General features: G+C 40.2%; 1 protein-coding gene across 1 annotated transcript; it reads right to left on the bottom strand.

Moving 5' to 3' along the window:
• Nucleotides 1-377: 377 nt before the first annotated feature.
• Nucleotides 378-11,880, bottom strand: GALR1 (galanin receptor 1). The gene is made up of 3 exons (XM_056485693.1): nucleotides 10,521-11,880; nucleotides 4,301-4,366; nucleotides 378-2,031 (listed from the first exon to the last, which is right to left on the bottom strand). The coding sequence occupies exons 1-3, from the start codon at nucleotides 11,220-11,222 to the stop codon at nucleotides 1,714-1,716; spliced, it is 1,086 nt and encodes a 361-aa protein (XP_056341668.1). The 5' UTR covers nucleotides 11,223-11,880; the 3' UTR covers nucleotides 378-1,713.
• Nucleotides 11,881-24,761: the final 12,881 nt, after the last annotated feature.

Below are 24,761 nucleotides of genomic sequence, written 5' to 3'. Positions count from 1 at the left end.
TAAGTCAGCAGTGTATCCTTGCAGCCATAAATTGTGATAATATTGGGCTGTATCAGCAGGAACCAGCCAATGGGCCAAGAGAAGCAATTACTCTGCTCAGTGCTTGTGAGGTCACATCTGGAGCACACTGCTCAGTCCTGAACACCCCATTTCATGAGAGGGATGGATGCCCTGGAGGAAGGGCAGCAAGGGAGGGAGGCCACCAGCCCAGGCAGGGACTGAGGAGAGGCTGGGAGCAGCACAGTGGTTTCAGAAGGGAAGGCTGGGGGAAATTCAATGGCCATCTCAAATCTACACATTATTCAGTCAGAGAAAAGGCTTCAGTACACAGTGAAAGGGCAGAAAGAAATGGTCACGAGATACATCAAGGGAAATCCCAGCTGTGGTAAGGAAAAATATTTTAGTGAGGGTGATTAGGCACTAGCACAGGTTGCTCCATTAATATTGTTGAATTGCTACCCTTAGAAATTTTCAGATTTTGCCTAGACAAGGAAGTGACACAACTCTGAGGGCATCCCTGCCTTGAGAGGAACCTTTCAGGGGTTCCTTTCATTTTATTGACTCTATGACTCTATGGGTCATTAATAAAAAAGGGTAAATTGATGTCTTACTTCAGCTAAAGGAATGTTTTTATAGGACTGTTTTTCCATTATTTCTTTAGTGGTTTATCACCTAAAGACATTATAAGTAAATTTATAAAATTGCAGAAACTACTAATTTTATTTAAGAACTTGCAGAATTGTACAATTTCCTCCTGTACTTTGCATTAATTTAAATGCAATGTTCTTTATATTTCCAGTTTAAAACTGCATGATTTCAAGCTCCACCCACAAATTTTAGGGGAATGTTACTTTTATATCCTCAAGCACTGTCTAGAGCTTCTTTATGAAACATAATATTTTAAAGCATATGTATACATTGCACGTTTTAAACTGTATCTCCATCTCCAAGCCTATGAAATTAAGAAAACATACATACACATGCACATGCAGCACATGAAGAAAAGCTTCTCTCAGTTAGACACAAATCCTCATTTTGGTACAACTATATACAGGCTATAAAAAACCCTATATAGTGTACACTAAAGTTCTGTGTGTACAGCAAGGCAGCCACATGAAGTGTAGAACCAATCCATCCTTGCTCAGTAAGGCATATTAAAACCAGCTAAACAGATAGAAATAGCATCTCCTCTCTAAAGTAATTGCCTCAAGGTTTACACAACTCATTCCAACTCCAAATCAGAGCTCAAGTTTACTGTAAAAAGAAAAAAAAAAACGTTGTTAAAACAATCTGAAGAGAGAACAAAAGCTTTCCTCTTTGGAATTACAGTAGTCCAGTATTTATTAGGACATGAAAGTTATCCATTTTTCACTTTCATGGAGTAAGATGTTAGAAAGTTACCTGTCCACATCAACATCTTGTACTTTTGTATGCTTGGTGAGTAAGAATACAGACATATCATCTCAACTTTTTTTTTTCACAAATATCTATGGAAGTCCAAGAGCATTATTTGACAAAGCTGTCTAAGATGCAAAGGATCAGCCCAGGTTTCTTTCATATGAGTTTCACCAACTTTGGTTACAAATGCAACTTCAGTACATTAAATACCAATTATCTTTATCAAGATAAACCCAGGATAAAGCTCATTGTGCTTTTTTTTCTTGGTGTTTAGTTTACATAAAGGAAGAGCCAACATGCAGGGCTTCTCAGCATTCACACGTGGGTACAATTGGTAGAGGGTGGTGTATCTATCCGACTTTTATTTTCCTTAGCATCATTCAGAAGTGACTCATTACCAATCTGGCACTTGAAGACTTGTTTGTAGGCCTTCCTAAAATTTTCAGATAGAAATGCATATATGATTGGGTTCACAGAAGAATTGCTGTAAGCCAGGCAGTGTGCAGTTACCCTGAAGAGAAAGGAGGCTTGAGTCAGTGGGAAAACTCCAAATTCAGCCCAGAGATGGATCACGTGATGAGGCAGCCAGGAGATGCCAAAAACCACCACCACCACCAACACAGTCTGTGCTGTCTGAGACAAGGAAAGGAAAACACATATGTCTGATGAGCACTCAAAAAATCAGCTTTAAACCCACTTCAAAACTACTATTTGGAGGGGAAAAAAAAACCCAACAAACCAACCCACAACAAAAAGTATACTGAGAGGGAACACACTGCAGTATTTGTTATTGATTTCACCCCATTGGCTATATGGGCTTTATTTTCCATGGAGAACAACTGCAAGGAGAACTCCAGCCTTGAAAAATGCCATAGTAAACAGCAAAGGCACAACTTTCCTCAAATGTTAAGAGGTATGTTCCTAACTCCCTGCACAAAAGCTTGGCCTTTTCTGAAGTGGACCTAAGCCTGTTGTAAAATAATGACAACAGGGGTCTTTGGGATATCTCATCCAGATCTAATGATCTATATTTTAGTACAGAGCACAAGAATTTCTGATTAAAATTTCAAGAGAGATGTATTATGCACGAAGACAGCTGGTGGAAAAGCTTAGAGCTTGTCCAAGTGCTTACTTCAGTAAGCTTTTTGGAAGTGTCTCCTTTAAACACAGAATTTCCACAGAGAGGGTGTCATACAGCAACATTCTGGGATACAATTAGTGAAAAAAAAATACCAAAAGTAAAGGCTTGAAATTTCTGGTGACTGCCATCATCAAAACCAATCTGGGAATTGAAGTTCACCACCAAACACTAAATTAAAAAATGGAACAAAAATTATCTTCAGTGCTGCTTCCACATTCCACTTCTACTATTTATGAGAGGATCATCAATTTCATTAAATGCATTCTGAGCTCCAGAATAAGCTGGTAGGGACCCTTCAGGTGCTGAAGGTGTTCTGTGTTTTCCACACATGCAGGAAATTTATCTTAAGATTCTGCTACTACAATGTTCCTAAAGGTTTGAATACAGCTAAAAATGTATAATTACACCTGCAGTGCACTCCTCACAAGACAGTAGAAGGAAAAGAAGAAAGATAAGCTAACCAGAGAGAGCACTAACACACTAATGAAGACAATGTTGCTTTGGAAAACTTGAGTTAGGCCTTAGGTTTAGAAACTCAGTTTCTAAGCCAAAAAAAATCTGGATTGCTTTTTGGGTTTTTTCCTCTTTGCCTACTGAACCCTGATACATTCAAGCAGTCTTGATCATATATATAATGCTTTATCCTGAAGCTATGAAAGTTAATTCCTAGTCAGATCAACAATTTTTGAGAGTTAGTGGCTAGAGAAAATGCAGAGATATTTTCAGTTTGAGAATAATTCAGATGAGAGATGGCAATGTACAAAATATCTTTGAAAACCACACCTTTGGCCTTGACAACATTAAATGTAAAAATATATATGTTAAGTATTTTACTGACTCAGGGCCATAATGCTTTTAATTCTAGGAATCAAAATCTATTGAGTAGGATATTTTTCAAAAAAATAGAGAATGAATAAATGAGAGAGTACTTATTCCCCATAGAGTCCAGGGACTCAATTTATCATAAATCTCATTTACATTGCAGGCATTCTCCATGCCCATATGAAAAGAGTGATCAGATCAAATTAAGAGCCACAGCTTAAGGGGTTTTGTTCTCCACATCCATAAAAAGAGAAGCTAGTCAAATGATTTCTGTGGTCAAATCTGCTCAAAAATCACAACCACATTATATTAACTGACAAATTCTCTGTTTAAATGCATCTTTCAAATATTGTTCTAAATCATGAAGCTTATATTCTTCTTTAAAGACCTCTCAAGATTCTATTTGTATCCAGTACATGACTTATGTCTTGAATGTAGGAAAAGAAAACATTGTGTGGAAAATCAATAGAAGAATTGGAGAATCATTAAAAGTCTCTTATTATACTCCTACTGGGAAGCAATATAAATTTCATTTTAAATGTTCCTCATACAGCCTAGGAGTTATTCACTGAAACATTACAAAATCAGCTTGTTAAAAAAAAACAAAGTTTAAAATCCCATGTTTTACGAGTCAGGGGAAAATGCCTTGAGAAAAAAAAAGAAAAAAATTTAACACAAAAGACAGGTTTTCTTCCTGTGCCTAAATTTCAGATGCTCTGAAGCTCCAAATATGAGGATCCCAGGTAATGGCTTGGTGCAATGTGATGGAAAACTTGGATCAGAAAAGATTCCAATCTGCTAAGTTCAGAGGGATGTTGAATATTTCACTATATACTTTACTTTTTTCTCTCTGTCACATCCTTAGCAACAAGTAGCAAATTAGCTTAGCCCTAAAACTAAAATACACACAAATGAGTATTAGTAGTGAATGCAAAATACCTTCTTCTTGGATGCTTCTGACTTCTTTGACATGTTTCTCAACTTCTTATGCAGATGATTAAGAACCTGAAAAGATAAATTTGCATCTCTTTATCATATTTTGCCAATTTCTATTCAAACAAAATTCAAACCTGTGTATCTTAGAGGACCCTTGTGCTCTCCAGTCCTGCATGATTCACTAACAAACATCACTGAACCAGCTTACACATTTCAAACATGCACAGTAGGAAAACCAAAAGAATTTCACATGTGAGTCCCTGTGAACCAACAAATACAAAGCAGACCACAACTGAATTATTATAAAAAGATTCAGATGTATTACACAACAAACACATATCACTAATTAACAAGGAAAACAGATAGAATAGCAATTGGAATAGAATTAGCAATCTCTCTTCTTCCATCAAAAGTCAAAGACTGTTGGTTTAGAGTGCCCTTTAGTGTGTGTAACATAGGAAAAGTGTATATTTTGAGTCAGAGCTTTTCTGAGTCACCTGCATAATTTTCTTCTTTCAGATGGATGCTTGGTTAACATAATCAAGGTGTTGGCACTATTTGATCTTTGAAAGAAGCTTAGGCTTTCAAACATAATTTATACTGAAATGAGATATGAGACATGAGGCATGACATTTACCAACAAAGTGATGATACTCACCATGTGTCTTTCACAAGCTAATTTTAAAAATACATCACAAAAAGGTTCATCGTCCAAGAGCAGGGGCCAAATTTCAACATTTTCATTTACACATAAGATTTTGGAAAGAGGATGCATAGAGATCTTGAGATGGAGAAATGGTTCCAAATTCAGACTCTTTAATATCATCTGGGGACATTTTCTCTGTGTTCCTTGGGGTGCACAGTTCACCACTATCAGGACAGACATCAGCCAAGATGATCTAGAGACCTGATCCCACTCTGGAATTTGAGTTTTATAGACATACATATTGAATTAAAAGAAGTAAGATGGTATTTGTGAGTGTCCAGAGCTCATCAGCAGACTTCATTTTTTAGGTATCTACTCTTAGCTACCAGAGAACCACCACCACCAACAAACATAAGAAATTACTTATGACCACTTGGTATAGTAAGTGCAGTTCATTTGTGCCTGTCTGTGCACACCATGTGACTCACCCTGCCTGCACTTCCTATTTGGAAACACTATCCAGGCCACTTCCAAGGGCTAACCCAAGCTAAGAAGAAGCAGGAGAAAAATAAATGAGAAAGCCTGGTTTTGACTGCATTGCTTTCCTCTTCAGGATGAAGCAGACCCAAAGGAAAGGACAGAACCCCAGCAGAAGAACAGCGACCGTCGCTCACAGAATTTTTATTCACCTCCCATCACCATGTGCAGACCAGCTGAATTGCTGAGTCCATCAGTGAAAAACATAAATCTAAAAAAACGGGCATGGGAGGAATGAAATTAAGTTCATGTCCCCCCACTGCTGCTTCATCTTTCATATCCCTTCCCACAGCTTACAGTGATGGGCTGTTTGTGTCCCATCACCTGCCACCCAGTGACTGAACTGCTCTGTGATTCTCCCTCACAGCCCAAAACTAAAGTCAGATAAACTCTTCCCAGAGATCAGAACTGCAAAATCTTTTTTAAAGTTACAGACATTTTTTTCTTCTTTTCTGAAACTTTTAGCCCAAAGTTTTGCATTGTATCTTTCTCCAGTTCAAAGAAAGATGCAGGAGATGAAACAGGTAAATTGGGTGTTTGAGAGGGGTGGGGGGTGGTGTCAGTTTAGACTGTAACCCCCAAATGAACCTTCTCAGCTTCCCCTCTTTTGGGTTACATGCACATTTCATAAAATAAGCATTTGCAGTGAACTCATATTGGCTCTTCATAGTATTGTACCAGATGGCATGAAAAGTAGCAGCAAGAGAAACAGGCAAAGTGCAATGACTTATCAGCAGCAGTGGAACATCTCTCAAAGACCTGCACAGAATGCCATGGAGTATTTAAAAAGAGCCATATTTGTGCACAACCACTACAAGGCAAATCAAAGACGCTCTCCCCATTACCCTGTTCAAATTGCCTCTTCTCTGGGACAATGAATAATCAATTGTTCCTGCAACAGCCTGAATGAAGAATTATTCTACAGTGTGCTTCTTAATTTGTCTTAGGCTATATCTCTTAAGAAATTATTTCAAAATACTCACTAATTCATTTGCATTTTTAACCCAGGGAATGAAATAATTGTCTTGCTAAAAATAGGTCCTAACCTGGTCTCATAGGATGTAATATTTTCAACCCCAGCTTTTATGTACCAGCTATTCAGAGACCAGCTTCTCTCTTTTCTGGAGATGAGGGTGAGGTGCTGTGGTAAGAAAATTATGTTGTTGTGTAAGAGACTGTAAGGAGTCTCTAAGGAGTAGGGTTTAGTCTGGTACAGACTATATGACCACGACTACCACTCATGGCATTTTGTAGGCCCTTGGTTTTGTCTACAGATCCTTCCTTCCTTCCTTCCTTCCTTCCTTCCTTCCTTCCTTCCTTCCTTCCTTCCTTCCTTCCTTCCTTCCTTCACATCGTGAAAATTTGAAGTCTACACTGCTAAAAACCATGTTTGCTGTCTGGCACTTCACTGACCACACCCTCATTATCAGCCATTGAAAATCATGCAGGAGGAAAGCCTGCACAAGGTCACTATCTAGTAAGAATGAACTGCTCCTTTTATGTAAGCATTACATTCTGAACCATCTTTGTAGTATGAACCTGACTGAAATTCAAGTGCTATTGCCTGCAATCCATGCTTTAAAGTAATACTGCTACTTCTATTGTCATAAGAGATCCTTCACCCTCTTTCAATTAAAAGTGTGTGACTAATGTGTCATACCTTTTATTTTTCTCTTTCAGTGCAGTTTAATGAAGTTTTCCCCTTGCTGCTCAGTAAAACTTTGAATATAATATCCAGAGCCAGATAAGCTTGTATTTTATGTTCAGGCTGTTGCTTTTTATGGCTTAGTTTTAACCAAGTCTGTAAATCATACATGACATGAATTCAGAATGTTCAGAATGAAAGATAAGAATGGAAACATTCTTAAGGCAGAACACATTTGTTTTAAAGAAAGCTTTCAACATCATACATCTATAAAAGGAAATGTTTGCTAATCATTATAGGTGTCTAACCTAAGGGTTTGATTGAAAGAGGCATGACTTTCAAGGAGTGGATCCTTGGAAAAGGGAGGTACCCCAAATAAGTTGTAACAAAGCACAACCCTGGCAGATATCAACTGTTAGAAGCTGACTGGGAATCATTTATCTCTTTACTCTTTAAGGACACATTAGTGAGCAAATGTAGCACTGTTACAAAACACATAAAAACACATACAAAAAGTCATTATTACAAGATTACAACAAGTAAAATGATAAGCAATAATAGAGTCAGAACTCAAGGTGTCCGTAAGTACACAGTGCTGAGACTCAGTTGATCACTACATAATCACTGCTGCTCCCTCTGACATAGCAATCTTCTTTCAAGAGCAGTTCTGTGAGGCCACAAAAGCTGGTTTCCTATGGATTTGTGGTTTCTTTACTGTGTTCCCAAAAAGATGTGTCTTCTCTGTAAGTTGATAAGACCTCTTTCCTTATGGCTTGTCTGGTGTTGCAGTTGAATGCAAACTGACTCCTTAAAAGAGAGGATAATGGAGACTGCACTTCTTTATTGTCTGCTGTTTTCACAAAACCAGGGAAGCATCCTTAATTCTGATATTTTCACTCCTCTATCAAAAATTTGCATTGAAACTGAACCAGTGTTACTTGTGGAAGAGAGAAAAGAGGTAGCTGTACACACAGGACAGAGCATGATCTCATAAATTTCTGCCTGAAGAGCATATATCACATGAGATGTTTTTGGAGGACACGGCCTCCAAATACTTGGCACTACTTCAGCACTTCTGTACATTGTAACAGCATTGTTATCCATGGGAAAAAAGCAAATCTCTGCTAATAGGATATAAACGTGAATGAGAGAGAGAAAGAACTTGGCTCCCTATTAGAGTGCCTAAAAAATGAGACTTTCAATACTGAAAGTTCAACTGCAATTTATTTTTTGAAAGAAACAGAAATGCCTTAAAGGAGTCTGGAAAAGGCAATATATTCAAATAGAGAAATGAGCCTCCTTTGTCTTAATTTACTGTAGCAGAAGATTGCGTTATCTTGCTGATCCACAGTCCATGAAACCCAGTGAAGTCCATAAGAAACTAATGCAGAGATTAATGTCTCCTATGAAGACAGGCTGAGAGAGCTGGGGTTTCTCAGCCTGAGAAAAGGCTCTCCCTGCCCCAAAATACTGCAGTTTGAGGTTTGTCAGTGGCTCCTAAGGAGAGCAGGAATGAGTCTCTAGCTGCAGGCTAATGAATACTTTTGATAGCTCTTTAAGGCACTTTTCAGCTTGCAAACTGATGGGAATCCCAGCTCTCTCCTAGCTATCTTCTAAAATCCACCCCTTCAGGTTAGCTGCTCCAGCCTGACACCATGGTAAGCAGGATCACACATACAGGCTCAAAACACACCACAAAGCCAGGGTGACACTCCAGCTTGACAATAGTTTAAGCACACGATTTCATTGTAATTTCAAGTGGTCTTGATTTTCCTAACTTGTTCTTGGGCATATTTTTCACATTAGAGTTCCTTTTGTTGGCTTGGAGGGGTTTCCACTGATTTTTTTAAAACTACATATTAGTTCTAATATTGAGAGATTTACTTCTTTAGAGGTATTTTGTAATGACAGTGTGTTTTATTTACTATGCATATATTTTGGTTAAGCATATTTGCTTTTTTCATGCCTACACTGTACAGAACTATGCTTATTTCGAAAGATTTCTTTTTCATCTTCTCTCATATAATTACACTTCAAAGGTCAGTACCTTATGCTGAAACTGAAGATGCTTTGGCTTTAAAAAAGGAGGAATTAGTAGCTGAAATCCCCATGCACACAGTCTGTAATGTTTTCCCTGCAATATGTAATACTTTCTTGAAACTGGCAATCTATCACTGCAGCTCAGTGATATTCACCACAGTAGATGAAACACCAGTGTATTCATTCAGGGAAAGCAGGATTCTGTTTGTGTATGAAAACTCGTGTTTCTTCTTCATTTGCCAGTTTGGATTTGTTCCACTATGAACAGCCATTTAGAAATGCTGTCCTTTGTGTTCTGCACGTCCTGGTTTCATTAGAGTAGGATGACATTATAACCTCAATTTGCACATTGCAATTAAGCTGATGTAATATACGTAAAACTGAGCAGAACATAAAATCACTTGCTCAAATTAAATACTTCAGGTACATCTATTGAACTTGCCAGCTGAAGAACTGACTTAAGCAGTCCATATATGCAAGAGCACATCCTCTCAAAAGTCCTATCCCCTCAAATGTAAATCACTACCTAAGGAGAAATCCTACAACTGAATCTTTCAGCTGGCACAGAAACAGGAGGATCTCTGCCTATCTCAGCAGATAGCAACTGGTGCTCCAGATCCTGTTCAGCAGCAAGCAGAGGATCGTACTCTGAAGGCTGCAATTATGACTCCAGAAAAGTGTGACACTTTGCTTAAGCAGAAAAATCCTTAAATACCCATATTCAGGCACCCTTAATTATTGCTTTTTCCTACCTGGTTGTCATACCCTGCTCCCTAGAACCACCTGGCTTTGCTGTAGTCAGAGGTAACTTTCATTAACTTCAGCTGGGGCAAGATACGGCACCACAGGGACCGGGCAGCATGAGGCACATTTTATTCTTAACACCAAAGATAATTTTTGTGACTTTCAAGTGCACTGCACATTTTAAAGAACCACAATGCTTCATCTGAAGCCTGAACAACTTGTTGCTTTGTTGTACTTTATTCAGTCAAACTCCTCACACAGCACTGCAAGAAATTAAAGAATCATGGAGATGGAGAAAGCAACAGAGCACTGGGGCTGCTTAGCGTTCTGCAACAAGGGAATCTGACAGAGAGACCCCAGTAATTGCCAGAGCACCCCCCACTCACCCTATGCAGTCTTTGTTCTGACCTGTCTGTGATATTGAACATAAGTTGTCACCCTTCAGGCACCCCTCAGCTATAAAAGCTGCCCTCTCCCTTTGTGGCACAAACTCACCCCTGCTCCTTTTCTCCCAGCAGTGCCAAGCCCCTCCACATGCCCAGAAATGGCCCTGTGGCCCATGGACACCTTTTCCACCACTGTGTCCCCCCATGGTTTCACATTTGCCCCACCTTGGCATAGCAGAAGGAGATGAGCAGCAGCGGGAGCAGATAGCCGAAGACGAAGGTGCAGATCACGTAGACCTTCTTGTGGCGTGGGTTGGGCCAGAACTCCCAGCAGAAGGTCTGGTTGCTGGTCTCGCGGTGGAAGATGCGCTGGTGGTGAGCCACGGGCGAGGCCATGGCGAAGGAGAGCGCCCAGATGAGCCCCACGCCCAGCATGGCATTGCGGGGAACGCGCAGGGCCGAGGAGCGCCGCGAGTGCACGATGGCCACGTAGCGGTCCACGGACATGGCCGAGAGCGTGAAGATGCTCACCAGCATGGAGATGGTGAAGAAGTAGTGGATGAACTTGCAGATGAAGGCTCCCAGCACCCAGGTGGGGAGCACGTAGACCGTGGACTGGAAGGGGATGCAGAAGAGCAGGTAGGCCAGGTCGGCGATGCTCAGGTTGAGGATGAAGATGTTGGTGGTGCTCCGGCGCTTGCCTGGTTTGCTCCTCGCCAGCACCGTGATCACCAGGGTGTTGCCCAGCACCCCCAGGGTGAAGATTAAACCGAAGACGATCAAGGTGATGAAGTTCTCGATGCCGATGCCGAAGAGGGGCTTCCCCTCATCATCCGGCAGCCCGGACAGGTTGAACTCCCCGCGGGGCGTCTCTGCCGCGGCTCGGGACAGGTTGAGCGGAGCCACCGCGGGCTCTCCTGGCTCCATCCTTCCCCTTGCGCGCCGGGCAAACTTTCCTCGGGCTGAACGCGGAGCCACCGCTCCACGGCACCGCGGAGCGCGGCGAGCCGGGGGCAGCCGCCCTACCACAGCACCAGCACCAGCACCGGCACCAGCACCGGCACCGGCACCGGCCGGGGCGGAGCGGAGGTGCTGGCGCGCTAGGCGCAGTGTGCGCTGCCGGGAGCGGAGCCCCGCCGCCCCCACAGCAGCAGGAACAGCAGGAACAGCAGCACCAGCAGCAGGAGCAGCAGCAGCAGGAGCAGGAGCGCTCCGCCCGCTGCGGCCCCGCCCGCACAGCCGCGGAGTCTCCGCGCCCCCGCGCTGCTCCGGGAGACTGGGCTCCCCGGGAACGTCTCCTCCGAGAAAGGGGAGGTGGGGTTTTCTCGCCCTCTTTATTCGCCCCCGCCTGTTCTTCCCTCCCTCGGCTTGTAGGTGCTTCCCCGCCCAGGGCAGCCGGAATCCCGGTCCTCTCCCCAGAAAACTTCTCCCGGCTCCGAGGGAGGATCGGGAGCCGCGTCTCCCGCAGGGCCAGGCAGCGCTCGGCTGGTCCGGCCGGGCTCGGATGAGCAGGAATAAATGAAGCGCCTGTGTGAACCCACCTCAACAGGTAGCCGGCAGCAAGAGTTGCTCCGGACTGAGCGCCGCCTGTGCTCGCTGCTCTCACCGCCTTCACAGGCTTCCATTAATCACTCGGTATCTCTAGGGACAAAAGGCGGCAGACATTGTCACGCCTTCCTATTAAAAAAAAAAAAAACAAAAAAAAACAACAACAAAACCCCAAACCAACAAAAACCTAAAAACAAACCAAACAACAAAGCACAGCAAAAGAAACGGAACGGGAAGTCTATCCGCTTTTCACTGCCAAGTCACGACGTGCGAGCTCCGGAGCGATCCGGGTGAGGCGCTTCTTGGAGCCGGGCAGCCGCCGGCAGCGCTGCACTGAGCGGAGCTCCTGAGCCTGTCCTCTCAGAGAGGGATGAAACACAGAAACACTGCCAGAGCGGAGCTCCTGAGCCTGTCCTCTCAGAGAGGGATGAAACACAGAAACACTGCCAGAGCGGAGCTCCTGAGCCTGTCCCTGCAGAGCGGGGTGAAACACAGAAACACTGCCGGAGCGGAGCTCCTGAGCCTGTCCCTGCAGAGAGGGATGAAACACAGAAACACTGCCGGAGCGGAGCTCCTGAGCCTGTCCTTTAGAGAGGGGTGAAACACAGAAACACTGCCGGAGCGGAGCTCCTGAGCCTGTCCCTGCAGAGCGGGGTGAAACACAGAAACACTGCCGGAGCGGGGCTCCTGAGCCTGTCCTCTCAGAGAGGGATGAAACACAGAAACACTGCCGGAGCGGAGCTCCTGAGCCTGTCCCTGCAGAGAGGGATGAAACACAGAAACACTGCCGGAGCGGAGCTCCTGAGCCTGTCCCTGCAGAGCGGGGTGAAACACAGAAACACTGCCGGAGCGGAGCTCCTGAGCCTGTCCTCTCAGAGAGGGATGAAACACAGAAACACTGCCGGAGCGGAGCTCCTGAGCCTGTCCCTGCAGAGCGGGGTGAAACACAGAAACACTGCCGGAGCGGAGCTCCTGAGCCTGTCCCTGCAGAGCGGGGTGAAACACAGAAACACTGCCGGAGCGGAGCTCCTGAGCCTGTCCTCTCAGAGAGGGATGAAACACAGAAACACTGCCGGAGCGGAGCTCCTGAGCCTGTCCTTTAGAGAGGGGTGAAACACAGAAACACTGCCGGAGCGGAGCTCCTGAACCTGTCCCTGCAGAGCGGGGTGAAACACAGAAACACTGCCGGAGCGGAGCTCCTGAGCCTGTCCTCTCAGAGAGGGATGAAACACAGAAACACTGCCGGAGCGGAGCTCCTGAGCCTGTCCTCTCAGAGAGGGGTGAAACACAGAAACACTGCCGGAGCGGAGCTCCTGAACCTGTCCCTGCAGAGCGGGGTGAAACACAGAACTTCCTGCAGTACACGGCTGCGAGCTCATGCGAATGTTCGCACCGGCACATACACCTTGCGAGTGAAACGGATTTGCCGGAGGGTTTTTACACATTTGTTTCCGAATTACCAGTCAGTGAGCTACAGCTGGCAGCAGCAGTGACCAACAGAGCTGCCCAGATGTGCTGCTGGAGGCAGCGAGCTTTTGTTTGCATATTTTTCGGTCTGCAGTTTGACAGGGCTTTTTCTACCTTTCTTTCTGCTGCTTATATTGAGGCATCTCAGCAGCTGCACATCAGCTGACTGCAAAGCCATCAACTTCTGCACATCTAGATTTTAATTAAACTAATGTATGATCTCCTCCATTACGTCCAAAGCAACACATCATGGGAGAGCATAATTCAGTTTACATAGACCTAAGAAACTTTTATTTGGATTGAGCTGGTTTCTACATCTGTTGTAACTCATTTAAGAACTTATAAGTATATAAAGCAAAAACATACTAGTAGGGATTCCTCAAAGACTTGACTTTTGATTTTTTTTGTAATGTACATTCTTTATAGTTTTGTTGCCATGCTTGATCACCATGCGAATGTACTAGTCTCTACTTCTGCAAGAGGTGTGAGAAAGAACAGTTAAACATTTCTAGGATGTATCAGATAGCACACACCTTTTGGAAACTGAGTATATTGTGAAAATGAACAGAAGTCAATAGATTGTCCCAGTGTTGCTGATGTCTATGTTTGTCCATGAATTCCTTCATGGGGTGAAGGAGATACAAGAAACGTTTTGAATACGACTGATGGTTTGCTTTTGAATCATGTCATGTTGCCAGACAACACTCATTTCCCAGGATGTCTGGAGTGCAGCCCTGGTTTTGATGAAGCTAATGCAATTCTCCATCTGATATGCTGCTGGCCCTCACCACTCACACTTCTGTTTTCTTGGAAAATATTATCTTCTATACAGAATAACCTGAAAGGTTAAAACAAAGGATATTACACTTAACAGTCAAGTAAGCAGGAAAAGTGGGTAGAGAAACAAAATCGATTTTAGTGGGAATCAACCTGAAAATCCCATTAGTGATTTGGATGGGAGAGTTGACTATTGGTTTCCTTTGGATATTTAATTGACAGTTTTGTGGTTCAAGCTCTGCTTTTCTGCTATGTGCCATTGTAAAGTATACAGTTTCTATAAGGCTACCCTGAGCATTAGGGGGAAAAATCCCCAAGAATACAACTTCATTGTAGCTTTTGTCTCAGACCTTCAGGCATCAGCTTTCACATGAGTGAAGGAAAGTTCCCACACTGGCAACACTCACGATTACTGTTAAGATTGTCATAACCAAACAGGTATTGACATGTTAAACCACTGTTCTTCTTATCTAGACTGAGTAAAATCTTCATGCAAAAGAAAGTTGAGATGGAAAAGCTGTTATGAATTCAGTACAAATAAATATGTAGCTAAACAGGAACTAGTTGGAAAACTATGAAAAAAAATAGTAAAACTATTGCATTGCACTTTGAGAAAATAAATTTCATGTCTTTGCAAAAGAGATCTCTTAAGTACATGCCTCACACATTTTCTTGAATCTAGTTTTATTGAATTTATTTCATTGTTTTCCTGAACACTTTTGACATGAAAGCATCTAAATTTACTAAAATTAAAATAATCTAGGAATTTCAGAAAGAACAAGAAACTGCATGCAGTGTTCTTCTGTCTGTGGCTAGAATCCACAATCATCTTTATGAGATAACTCACCTCCAAAACTTTGGCTCCAAAAGTTTCTGTAGCAATCAATGGAGAAGATAGTAGAAATGTCTAAAAGGGATGGGAACCTATGTACCCTGTACCCTAGGCCCTCATATTTACTCCTCAGTGGGTTGATCCAGAAGATATTACTGTAAATACATGCAAGGATGTCCTTCTTGCTGTTCACTCCCATGGTTGGTTATGTTATTTTTATGTTGTTCCAAAAATAAAAATATTTGACTTGCACTGGTAAAATTTTATTTCAGGAATGAGAATTCCAATGCATTGACTTAAAATATTAATTACTACTAAGCTCTTTGTTCCTATTTAATGCATGTGTATAGGTATAATAAACATGTAGTCAATAAAATGTCAGTAAAATGCATTTATATTTTTAAATGAACATTTCATTAGCACCTTAGAAACAATAAATAATGCAGCTTTTAGTTACTTTTGATTACATTGAATAACTGAGGCACAAAAAACAGCTTCTGACTATACAAATACAAATACATACACAGATGTCCTTATGCATTTTATCATTCCACAAAAATAAAATAATAAGATACACAATTTCTTCAGAGAAGAGTTTTAATAAAATCTTGTACAAATTCTTTTGGGGCCTTTTGGGAGTGTTCTTGGGTTTTTTTCTGTTGTGAAGTTGAGCAGGAGTTGAGGTTCAAGGCTCTCAACTGCACCCCAGTGTCAATAAAGAGAAACCATTTAAACTTTATTTATACTAAAGTATATGAGCAACCCTAACCTTTAGAAATTTTTGACAGCTCAGCCCTTAGCTGAATGACCACTTTTCTTTGCTGGAAAAAAATATTTCCCAGAGTTGGTCGTGTTTTGTTTATCAAACACAGGACCTAAAACAGGTTTGTTTTGAAGACTGACTCTTTTGTTTGTGAAACAAGATCAGATGGAACAGTCACATCAATCATTTTCCTTGGTGACAAGTTCCTGGAGTAGAAATTTGCATCTTAAAGGTGGATGTGAACTTTAAGTAAAATTCAAAAGCCAGATAAAAAAGTCCATGATTCATAAGCAACCTTTGATTCACCTTCTATGAAAATACTAGTATGTAAAAGTCAAGCATCTATAAACTTCTATATTTATCCCTTCTATCTATATTCTTGGGAATAATGTACCCCTCAGGTCACAGTTGTCACTACATTCAGATTTCCATAGTGGAGAAGTGTCACCAATAAATTGAAGTTTATTGCTTCTTGCTGACATTTAAAAAGAAGTAAACATCTGCCCATATACATTTGACAGCCATTGTCATTCCATCCCTGAGTCTGTGCTGACATTTCTTTCCTCCTAGTTCTCTATTACTGTTCTTAAAAACCAGTTCTAAGAAAGTCTTAAAATGCAGGCAATCAAAAGTAAATTTGAAGCTAAGTTTCCAAAATCCCATTCATACTTTGTGTTACTATTTAGTGCTTTAAAGTAATATGTTTTAGGCTTAAAAATTGTACATAAAAAAACATGTATCCATAGTTTATTCAATGACCAGAAATTTTCTCTGTAAAAAATGTCAAAAGCTAAACACCATGGTCTAACAACATGAACTTGCTTTATAGCTGTTGAAGACAGTTGCTTTTCCTTGATTTGTGACAATTACCCCATGGGATGCTCTTTGATGTTGGCTGCAGAAGCAACTTGCCTGTGCATAAAAACACAGCTGTGCTTTGTCTAAAACAGAATCAAGTGTATTCTGATGAACACTTGTAATACAACATAGCACAATAGATCAGGTCTTACTAAACTCAGGAGAATGGAGCAGGTTTCCAGGTCATGGGCACAGGAGGTGCAGAAGTCTTTTAAATGGACAATTATTCTACCTTCAAACTGCTTTGTGAAATGTGCAACTGACTGGAGTGAGGTCATGGGGCTTAAGAAAGGCTTAAGTTGTGTAAAATGAGCGTCATGTTTCTATACAGGAAAAACAGAAATATGGGCTCAAGAGCTTACCTTGGCCATGATGCTGGCAAACATCAAAATGATCAAGGCTGAAAGAGGCAGCAGTAGAAGGAAGAAGCTTGGAAAGTGTGATTCCAGCTGAAGTTGGTGTGTGCTGCTGGCAAAGCAACCAGGAGTTTGCAGGCTGCTTTGCCTGGGGTCAGCTCCAGGCACAGGCAGAGGCAGTGAACACCTGATGTCAGGGAAAAGGCCAGGACCTCACTGTCCAGCCCTGGAGACCTTGGGCACTGGGGCATTTCCTTGGGCAAAGGGACAAAATGGGCAGTGGGCAGTGGATGGACACCATGGACACCTTTCCCAGCAGTTACTGCTGCCTGCTCACTCTCCTGCACCCTGGCAGCAGCAGCAGCAACCTTGGCTCCTGCAGGCTCTCACAGCACTCAGACAGGGCTGTGTGTCAGCAGCACCCTGGATTTCCCTTTCCTGCACCCTGGACACCTCTTTAAAGAGAGGCAAAATCCAACTTATACACCTTGCCAAGGAGCAAATACAGCTATAAAGGAAATAAATGTGAGTGGGTTGCCCTTTTCCTGGAGGCATCATGTCCAAAAAAGTGTGTAAATCATAATTTTGGGGTTTTTTGGAATATTGATTATTTTTTTTTTTTTTTGTGGATACTTATGTAAGAAGAGATTTATAGTGTGTAGGAAAACAGTAAAAGTGCACTTCAATAGCCTTGCAAAGATGTAGTAAAGAAATACAGGATTTTTTGTAAATAAAATCTGCTAGTTCACCATTTCTATTAATTTTCTATGTCAGACTGTCATATAAACTATGCATCAGGAAACAAAAATGCAGATTTAATAATCTTCATTAGAATTACTATTGGAATTGCTATCAGATCCCATCTGTTTTACAAAATATATTTTCTAGTTAAATAGCCTGACAAAATTAATTCCAGTTACTAAGTTCTGGGGATGACTAGAATATTATTTTCTCTTACAGGTTTGTATGCTGCACATCACTTTACTGCTGTCAGGACTTGGGCTGCATCAGAATTCAAGGAGAGGAAATTAACATACAGAGATTGAAAACTACAAATTCAGCACAGCAAATTCATTCCACAGTTGCCATAGGTCTCAAATTCAGGTCTTGCAGAAGCCAATTTTGGAGCTGCTGCCAGCTGCTTTCCCCAGCTCTTGCAATTATTTTTCTGACAGAACAGAGACTACTTTTTCTTTCAGATAATTACTGAAACACTTAATTGCAGTGGATGGAGGTAGCTTAAGCCTGGTTTTGCTTGAGCCAGACTTTTCTTCTTTACTGGTTTTAGTAACTGCCTGAGTTGGGGTTTATGGATTCAGGCTCAGTTGTGCAATGCTTTAATTTGCTCTGGGAGAGGGCTTCATTCAGAGTGCAGATCATTAAACTGATCCTATTTTTCATTTTTCTGACATTTCACAGGAGATGTTATCACTCAGGGTTTATTTGAAGTTCACCAAAATTATAGATGTGGTTGCCTTCCCTTCCCTCATCTCTCAATACTCACTCAGGCATATGCAGAGCTCCATGGAAGAGATTCTGCTGGAGGAGCTCCATCTATCTGCCCCACATCTCCAAAGGCAAACAGAATCAGAAAGAAGAACAATTAACTATGTGTAACCAATCTTCATGAATACCTATTATCCTAAAACAATAGCACTGAAGGAAACCCCACCACCTTTGTAGACACTCCTAGTGCTCAGCTACCATTTACAACCAGAAATCTCTGTTATTGTTTACTTACATTCCTAGTGCACCAATTTAAGCGTGTTTCTCTCTTATCTAAGAGTATGGAGAATAGCATATTCTCTCTGCTTTTGTAGATACTTTTCAATATTTGGAGACAAGCAGCCCTTGCTAGAGACAGTTCAGATTCACATGTGCCCACCTGGTGGAAGAATTTGAGGTAAAAATTTGATCCAGTATATAAAGGTTCTTTGGCTTTTCCTCCTGGAAGGAAAATTGCAGCATGCCTTGGTGTACAATGATCCTTTTTAGTGAATCCAGAGGATTATACAAACTGTGCTGAAGAAGAACTGCAAGTGGACTCAATGGCAGAGCATCCATACTTTGTGCTTTTACAAATCCAACTTTTCCTGTGAGTCCTGTGTGCAGCCCAGTCCTTTGTGTCAACAGCTCAGCATGAGGAGCTGTGTTTGCTTTTGGTCATCAAATGCCCTCATTACATTATTTTTAAGGTGTTTCACCTCAAGGAATCCTGGAGTAACCTGTGTAAATCAACGTACAAAAAGGGGGGTTTCATATTTTGTATAGTGACAAATTGAGTGTCAGAAGATAAATTATTCCTGTATTTTCTTTGATATTTTTAAGAAATTGATTTTTAGTTTTAGTTTGGATCTGGTGTGATAAAGAAGACACACTATCTCATTTCGTCTTGTTTGGATTCTTGCTATATCTTTTCTTTTCTCCCCTTTTAAAATAATGCCAGAAACCACCCTTTCAAATGCCTGTTTTAATAAAAAGTACATTTTTTTAGTTCTAATTAAGCTCGTCATCCACTGATATCCCACAAGTAATTGTCCAGAAATAAATCAATCACAGCATCAATTTACCAGATTATAGAATTGGCATAGCTTTGTGAATCTGTTACTATTTTTTAAAAACATAGGTTAGAGCAAACTCCTAGGTTCACTCAGTTTGAAATTTATCACTGATGAAATTTGGCTTAGCTTTTCAGTTTGTATCTATTTTCTATAGGGTTTTGAAATTTTATTAAAAGTTATTTACTAAAGAAATCCACAGCCTATTTTCCCATAGTAGTTTAAGAATTTAGTAGGGTAACATAAATTAAAATGCAAACTTTTTAGTTTTGTTATGCTGGCATGTGTTTAATTTTTTTAAGGTAAAACTGAAACACTGAAGGGAAAAAGTATGGCCACTGAAACTAAGGAGAAAAACCACTTTTCAATTACTTCAGTCATATTTCTCAGATTATTTTTGGTACACTTCTATTGAACACTTTTAAAAAGAAAAATATTCAAAAGAGACATCTGGACTGAGTTGGTAACTCATTTTATCTGAGAATTTTCAATAAAATGTTTCAGTTATGAAAGGATTACTTTATTCATTAATATGATCTTTTGCTATTCTTACCCAAAAATATAATGTCAAGATCACTATCCATCTGTTGTATCTATCAGTTGTTTCCTGGAGATAGAATTAGCTCCTCAGATTTTTTTCCACGTAGGAAAAACAATCAATAGATGAAACATTTCTTCTGAGATGCAGAGAATTCAGAGTAGTGTTGTTAAATCCTCAGCAGAGCTTATCCAAATTGAATTTAATGAAATTGAAGTACTTCAGGGATTTTGTTTCATGAGCTTGCTGCCTGTCTTCTTATTATTTTATACTGTGATCTTTTCTAAGAGCAAGATATTTGCAATTACAGGATTTCCTTGCAAGGCCATAGAAAAACATATGTGTCAGAGGGACAATATTACATAGTAATGATTGCAGAGAATGGGTTTGTGTTTAAATTGTCTTAGGACAATTCTGTGCTAGGCTCTTATAGTACACATTTCCTTATCAAAATTCTGAAGGAACATTTCAATGCTTGAAATTTTTGCTACATTAAGTTATAGGAAAGAAACCAGCAATTGTTCATTAAAACACTATGGAAAACCTAATGTAGACAAACTTGAATCAATCAATACCAAACTAACTCATGGCCACTTTCACAGGCACATAAATAGCTTATTTTTGTATTTATTAGTCATCCCTAAATTTGCAAACTTTCATGTAAAATATTGTGTATTAAATTACTTATTTCTTCAACAGTTTGACTACATTTATTCAAAGTAGAGAACAATGTGGCAAGCACTTAGAAGGAAGCTGAAATTCTCTGAAAGCATTCTATACAGTCATTATGTCAGACAAATAACATTCATAAGTTTCTCCTGGTAAAACCCATACACACAACCTTGACCATCATAAACTACAGGAAGGGAGACTACACCAGCAGATCTTATCCCTAGACAAGGGTGCACCAGCAGCAGTGATGTGTTGAGCTGCCTAAAGCTGTTCCACAGGTTTGTTCTAACAGTCAAAATTTACCTGAGACCATTATTTTCTGGATACATTGAAGAGCAGGTAACTTCTTAGTGTTGAAGACATGACCATAAAAAATATGTGTTTATCACTCAGTCTCTGTTTCTCATTATCTCTGTACTCAGCTGTTTCTTGGAAATGAAATATTTAGACTGCAAGAAGTTCAGAAAAGGCAATAATTTTTAGAAGCTTGACCTCAGTGAAAAATTATTCAGTCTTGATTCTGTTCACCTGCAAAGGCAATCCAGGTAAAAGAGACTTCTTGAGCATTGGGTCTGTGATCCAGGGCTGCTTCATGCAAACATTCTTGTGTTTCTTCCTATCTCAAATAATTCTGGTTTAATACAAAGAATTGCCATATAAAATTATTAATATTGTTACTCTAATTTAAAAAAAAATAAAACAACAAAACCCAGCTTATTTTTCTCATGCCTTTAGAGGAGACTTTTCATTATATTGATTATGGAAATATTTTTAGAAATCTATAGTAATGTTACAACTGGCTGGATATCTGCTCGAAAGAGGGATGTATCTATTGGGATTTGATCTAGAAATTCTCCCATGTGAGTTTGCAATATCCTGGGGATCAAGAGAAAATGCACATCCACACCTGAGTTAGGAGAAAAGAATGCCAGCTAAGAGAAAATAGAACACATCCAGATTATTGGAGAATTTTGCCTGACTAAAGGGAAACATTAAAAGCCATTTGCCTGAAATTTTGTATTTAGGTGTTTAAAATTTATTTGGATTATTATCATGGGGCTTATGGGATATTAATCCACTGTCTCACTTTTCAAACCCCAAAAGAAATTGAGGGCGGGGGGAAGAGGAATCATTGTAAACTTTTAAAATATATATTTTTTTAAGCTCAGGAAGCGTGTTATGCTCTAGATTACACACGAAGCTTTGCACTTTAATAAATTGATGGTTTCTTAATTATTACTGGGGCCAGAGAGGCTGATGGAGCCAGTGCCGTGTGTTTTATTGAGGCAGCGCCTCTGCCCGTTCCCACCAGATGGAGCCCGAGAAGCTGCGCTGGCAAACGCGGGGAAACGACGGGAAAGAGGAAAAACAGCCCTGGAAAGAGAAAATTGGCAAAGAAAAACTGCCCTTGCCTTTCTGTTCCCATGCTCGAAGCTTGTACAGAAGCTGGTGTTTCCATCTATTTCAGTAATGAAATCTGTATGGCTGGATGGTTTCCTGGCTGAAACCCTGCAGGAGGACAACGAAGACTAAATGATACATCTGTATTTCTTTAAACCACACCTAGAGATAATTTTTTTTATTAAGTATTAGTAGGGATTTTTGTGCAAAGTAACTGAAGTACTTTAAGAAAAAACAACCCAAAAACTCAAAAAGATAAATTGCCCTAGCTTTTCCTAAGGGCTGTCTTTAATTCAACTTAGTAAAGACATTAGATTTGAAGACTCAGAAATGTGTTTTCTACTTTCAGTACTGGTAATAACTCTCTGATATCGCTGTGGTAACTGGAAAAACCGAGGTGTCACAGCTGTACAAATGAAATTAGGGCATTCATATTCTTTCTGAATATAGTTTTCAAGGTTAACAATGGTTCAATGTCCAAACCAACTCTTGCATCAAATGGGTTAACTGCAAATAGTTTTAGTTCAGTCATGTCCTTCTCAGTAATTTCATTAGTTTCTTGAATTATGGGATAAAGACTATGGAATAGATTTGCAGACTCTGTTGTTGACACATTCAAGCACAAGATCAGAAGTCAAAAAGATCTGAGAAAAACTGAACACCAATGGCACTCCCATTGTGGCAGATTAACATCTATTTCCATTCAAGTGAGGAACAACAGGTGAGGTGGAGGTACTGTAGAAAAAGATCTCAGGACTGTAGTGGATTTTAGGCTAGACCGTGCCTGAACAACATGTTATTACAAAAAAAGGTAAGTGCACACTGGAAAATAAAAATAAAAATCATCTAAAATTCTTGGCTCAAACAAAAAAAGATTGTTATTTAATTTTTCAGTACACTTTGTAAACTACTGAAAATCTATTTACTAGAAGTAATTAATTTCTGGGAGCCTCCTAGTTGATTTATTTAATGGGAAGCAGAAGCTGTTTTATACTGCTGGGGTCACATATATTTAAAATAAAATTTGGGTAACCAGTTTTAAGTGACTGCTAGTAGTGAAATGTTTACCTTAACAAGGAGAAAAATCATGTGGCTTTTGAAAGCACTTAAATAAAACATCTGTACTAAATTTGGAATCTGAAGTCTGAAGTTTTCCTCAGTTTATGTAGATGTCTGTATTTTGAAAAGTTAGGGTCTGAATGTGCTTAATGGAATATACATTTCTAAATGTAAATGGCAGTGAACCACTATATTATCTTAGTCTTTTCTCATACTAATGGATGAAATATGGCATTATAATTGGAATGAATGTTCCTTATAGGAGGTGATTTTTTAAGATGATGGTCTAAAGAATTCAGCAACATCATTAGCAGGTGGAAGGGCATGGGTTCACTTTCCAGCAAGATGTGTTTTAGCACCACTTCATAAAATTAGTGCTGGTCCTTTCTGTATTTTTAAACAATATAAAGTGAATCAAGTTTTTAAACTTAAAATATTTGTAAGAAAATATGATAATTCTTTAGCTTTCTTACTGTACTATCACTAATTGTGTAAGTTGTACAAAAATATTTTTGTTATTTTTGTTTCAATCATTTATGGTTGCATTGTGGATGTGGTATTAAATAATCTTTTAATTGCATGGTAACTCATGCAATAAAATCAGCATTCAAGACGATTGAAGAAATTGAATATTATATGATTTAACATCAGATAAAGTACTATGTAATTGTAGAGGAAGATAATTCAGGGGAAATACCCCACAAGAGCATCCAATGATGGATGAATTGATGTTTGATGGCCTTTTGATCACTACTCAATAGCTGGACTTCATAACACTTGCGTGATATGGGAAAATGATCAGCTGAATCATAATTCCTTCCTCTCAGAGGTAAAAACTGGTTTTCTTGTGATATCTGGTCCTCAGTTCTCAACATCTGATAGAATGTTCACACCTCATCCTCTGAAAAGTACAGTAAAGGTACAATAAACAATGAAACCTGTATGGTAGTTCTCCCTGGCAATTTCTCTGAGTGACAGTGGGTATTGAATAATGAGTAACACGCTGAAACAAGCCTCAAAAACTGTGGGCAGGAGCCCAGCTTCTGTTTGCTAAGCCTCCCACTCTCTTGTTATGGTACAGACTCTGTGATGCACAAGTTGTTTCACAATGTGACAAGATCCAGCCATGCAGGATGGCAGATTGTCACAGGAGCAGAAGGGAATCAGTGTTTCTCTGCAGTTGGAGTTTCTGCACTTCCACTAAAAAAGAGGAGGAAACAGTGGAAATTCTCTTTGTTTGAACTTGCTGTTCCTGAATAGATTTTTAAACCGGGCAGAAAAGAAAAAAGCATCCTATGTTACTTTTTATAACTATAGATTGATTCTTCAGCTTTGATTATATTTGTAAACCCCAAAAAAGAAACCAGAAATCTCTGCGGAAAGCTTACAGCTGAATACTGGGTCTGAGAGCTGTAGACTCAGTTCTTTCCATGGCCATTTTTACTGCTATATACTGAGCAAGTAATCAGATTTAATTTTTTTCCCTTTCCTTGTCATTAGTAAATTCCCAGGGAGTTTTTCAGTTGCTCAGGTGCATTACTGGCCAGAGATGTATGAATACCTAATGAAAAACCAGCCCCAATATAATTTTCCTGTCTGGACCTCATGGCCACAGGAGAAGTGAACTGAGTATCCCT

This window comes from Oenanthe melanoleuca, chromosome 2, assembly GCF_029582105.1.
Source record: "Oenanthe melanoleuca isolate GR-GAL-2019-014 chromosome 2, OMel1.0, whole genome shotgun sequence".
NCBI classification, from domain to species: domain Eukaryota; kingdom Metazoa; phylum Chordata; class Aves; order Passeriformes; family Muscicapidae; genus Oenanthe; species Oenanthe melanoleuca.
The sequence above is the reverse complement of the archived record's forward strand: the minus strand, read 5'-3'. Positions and strand labels throughout refer to the sequence as shown.

Coding starts and splice junctions, on each gene's coding strand:
- GALR1 (XM_056485693.1), bottom strand. CDS start 11,222: ATGGAGCCAGGAGAGCCCGCGGTGGCTCCGCTCAACCTGTCCCGAGCC. Junction 4,367..10,520: donor TCTCCTTCTGCTATGCCAAG/GTGGGGCAAATG, acceptor TTATCTTTTCAG/GTTCTTAATCATCTGCATAA. Junction 2,032..4,300: donor CAGAAGCATCCAAGAAGAAG/GTATTTTGCATT, acceptor TCCTTGTCTCAG/ACAGCACAGACTGTGTTGGT.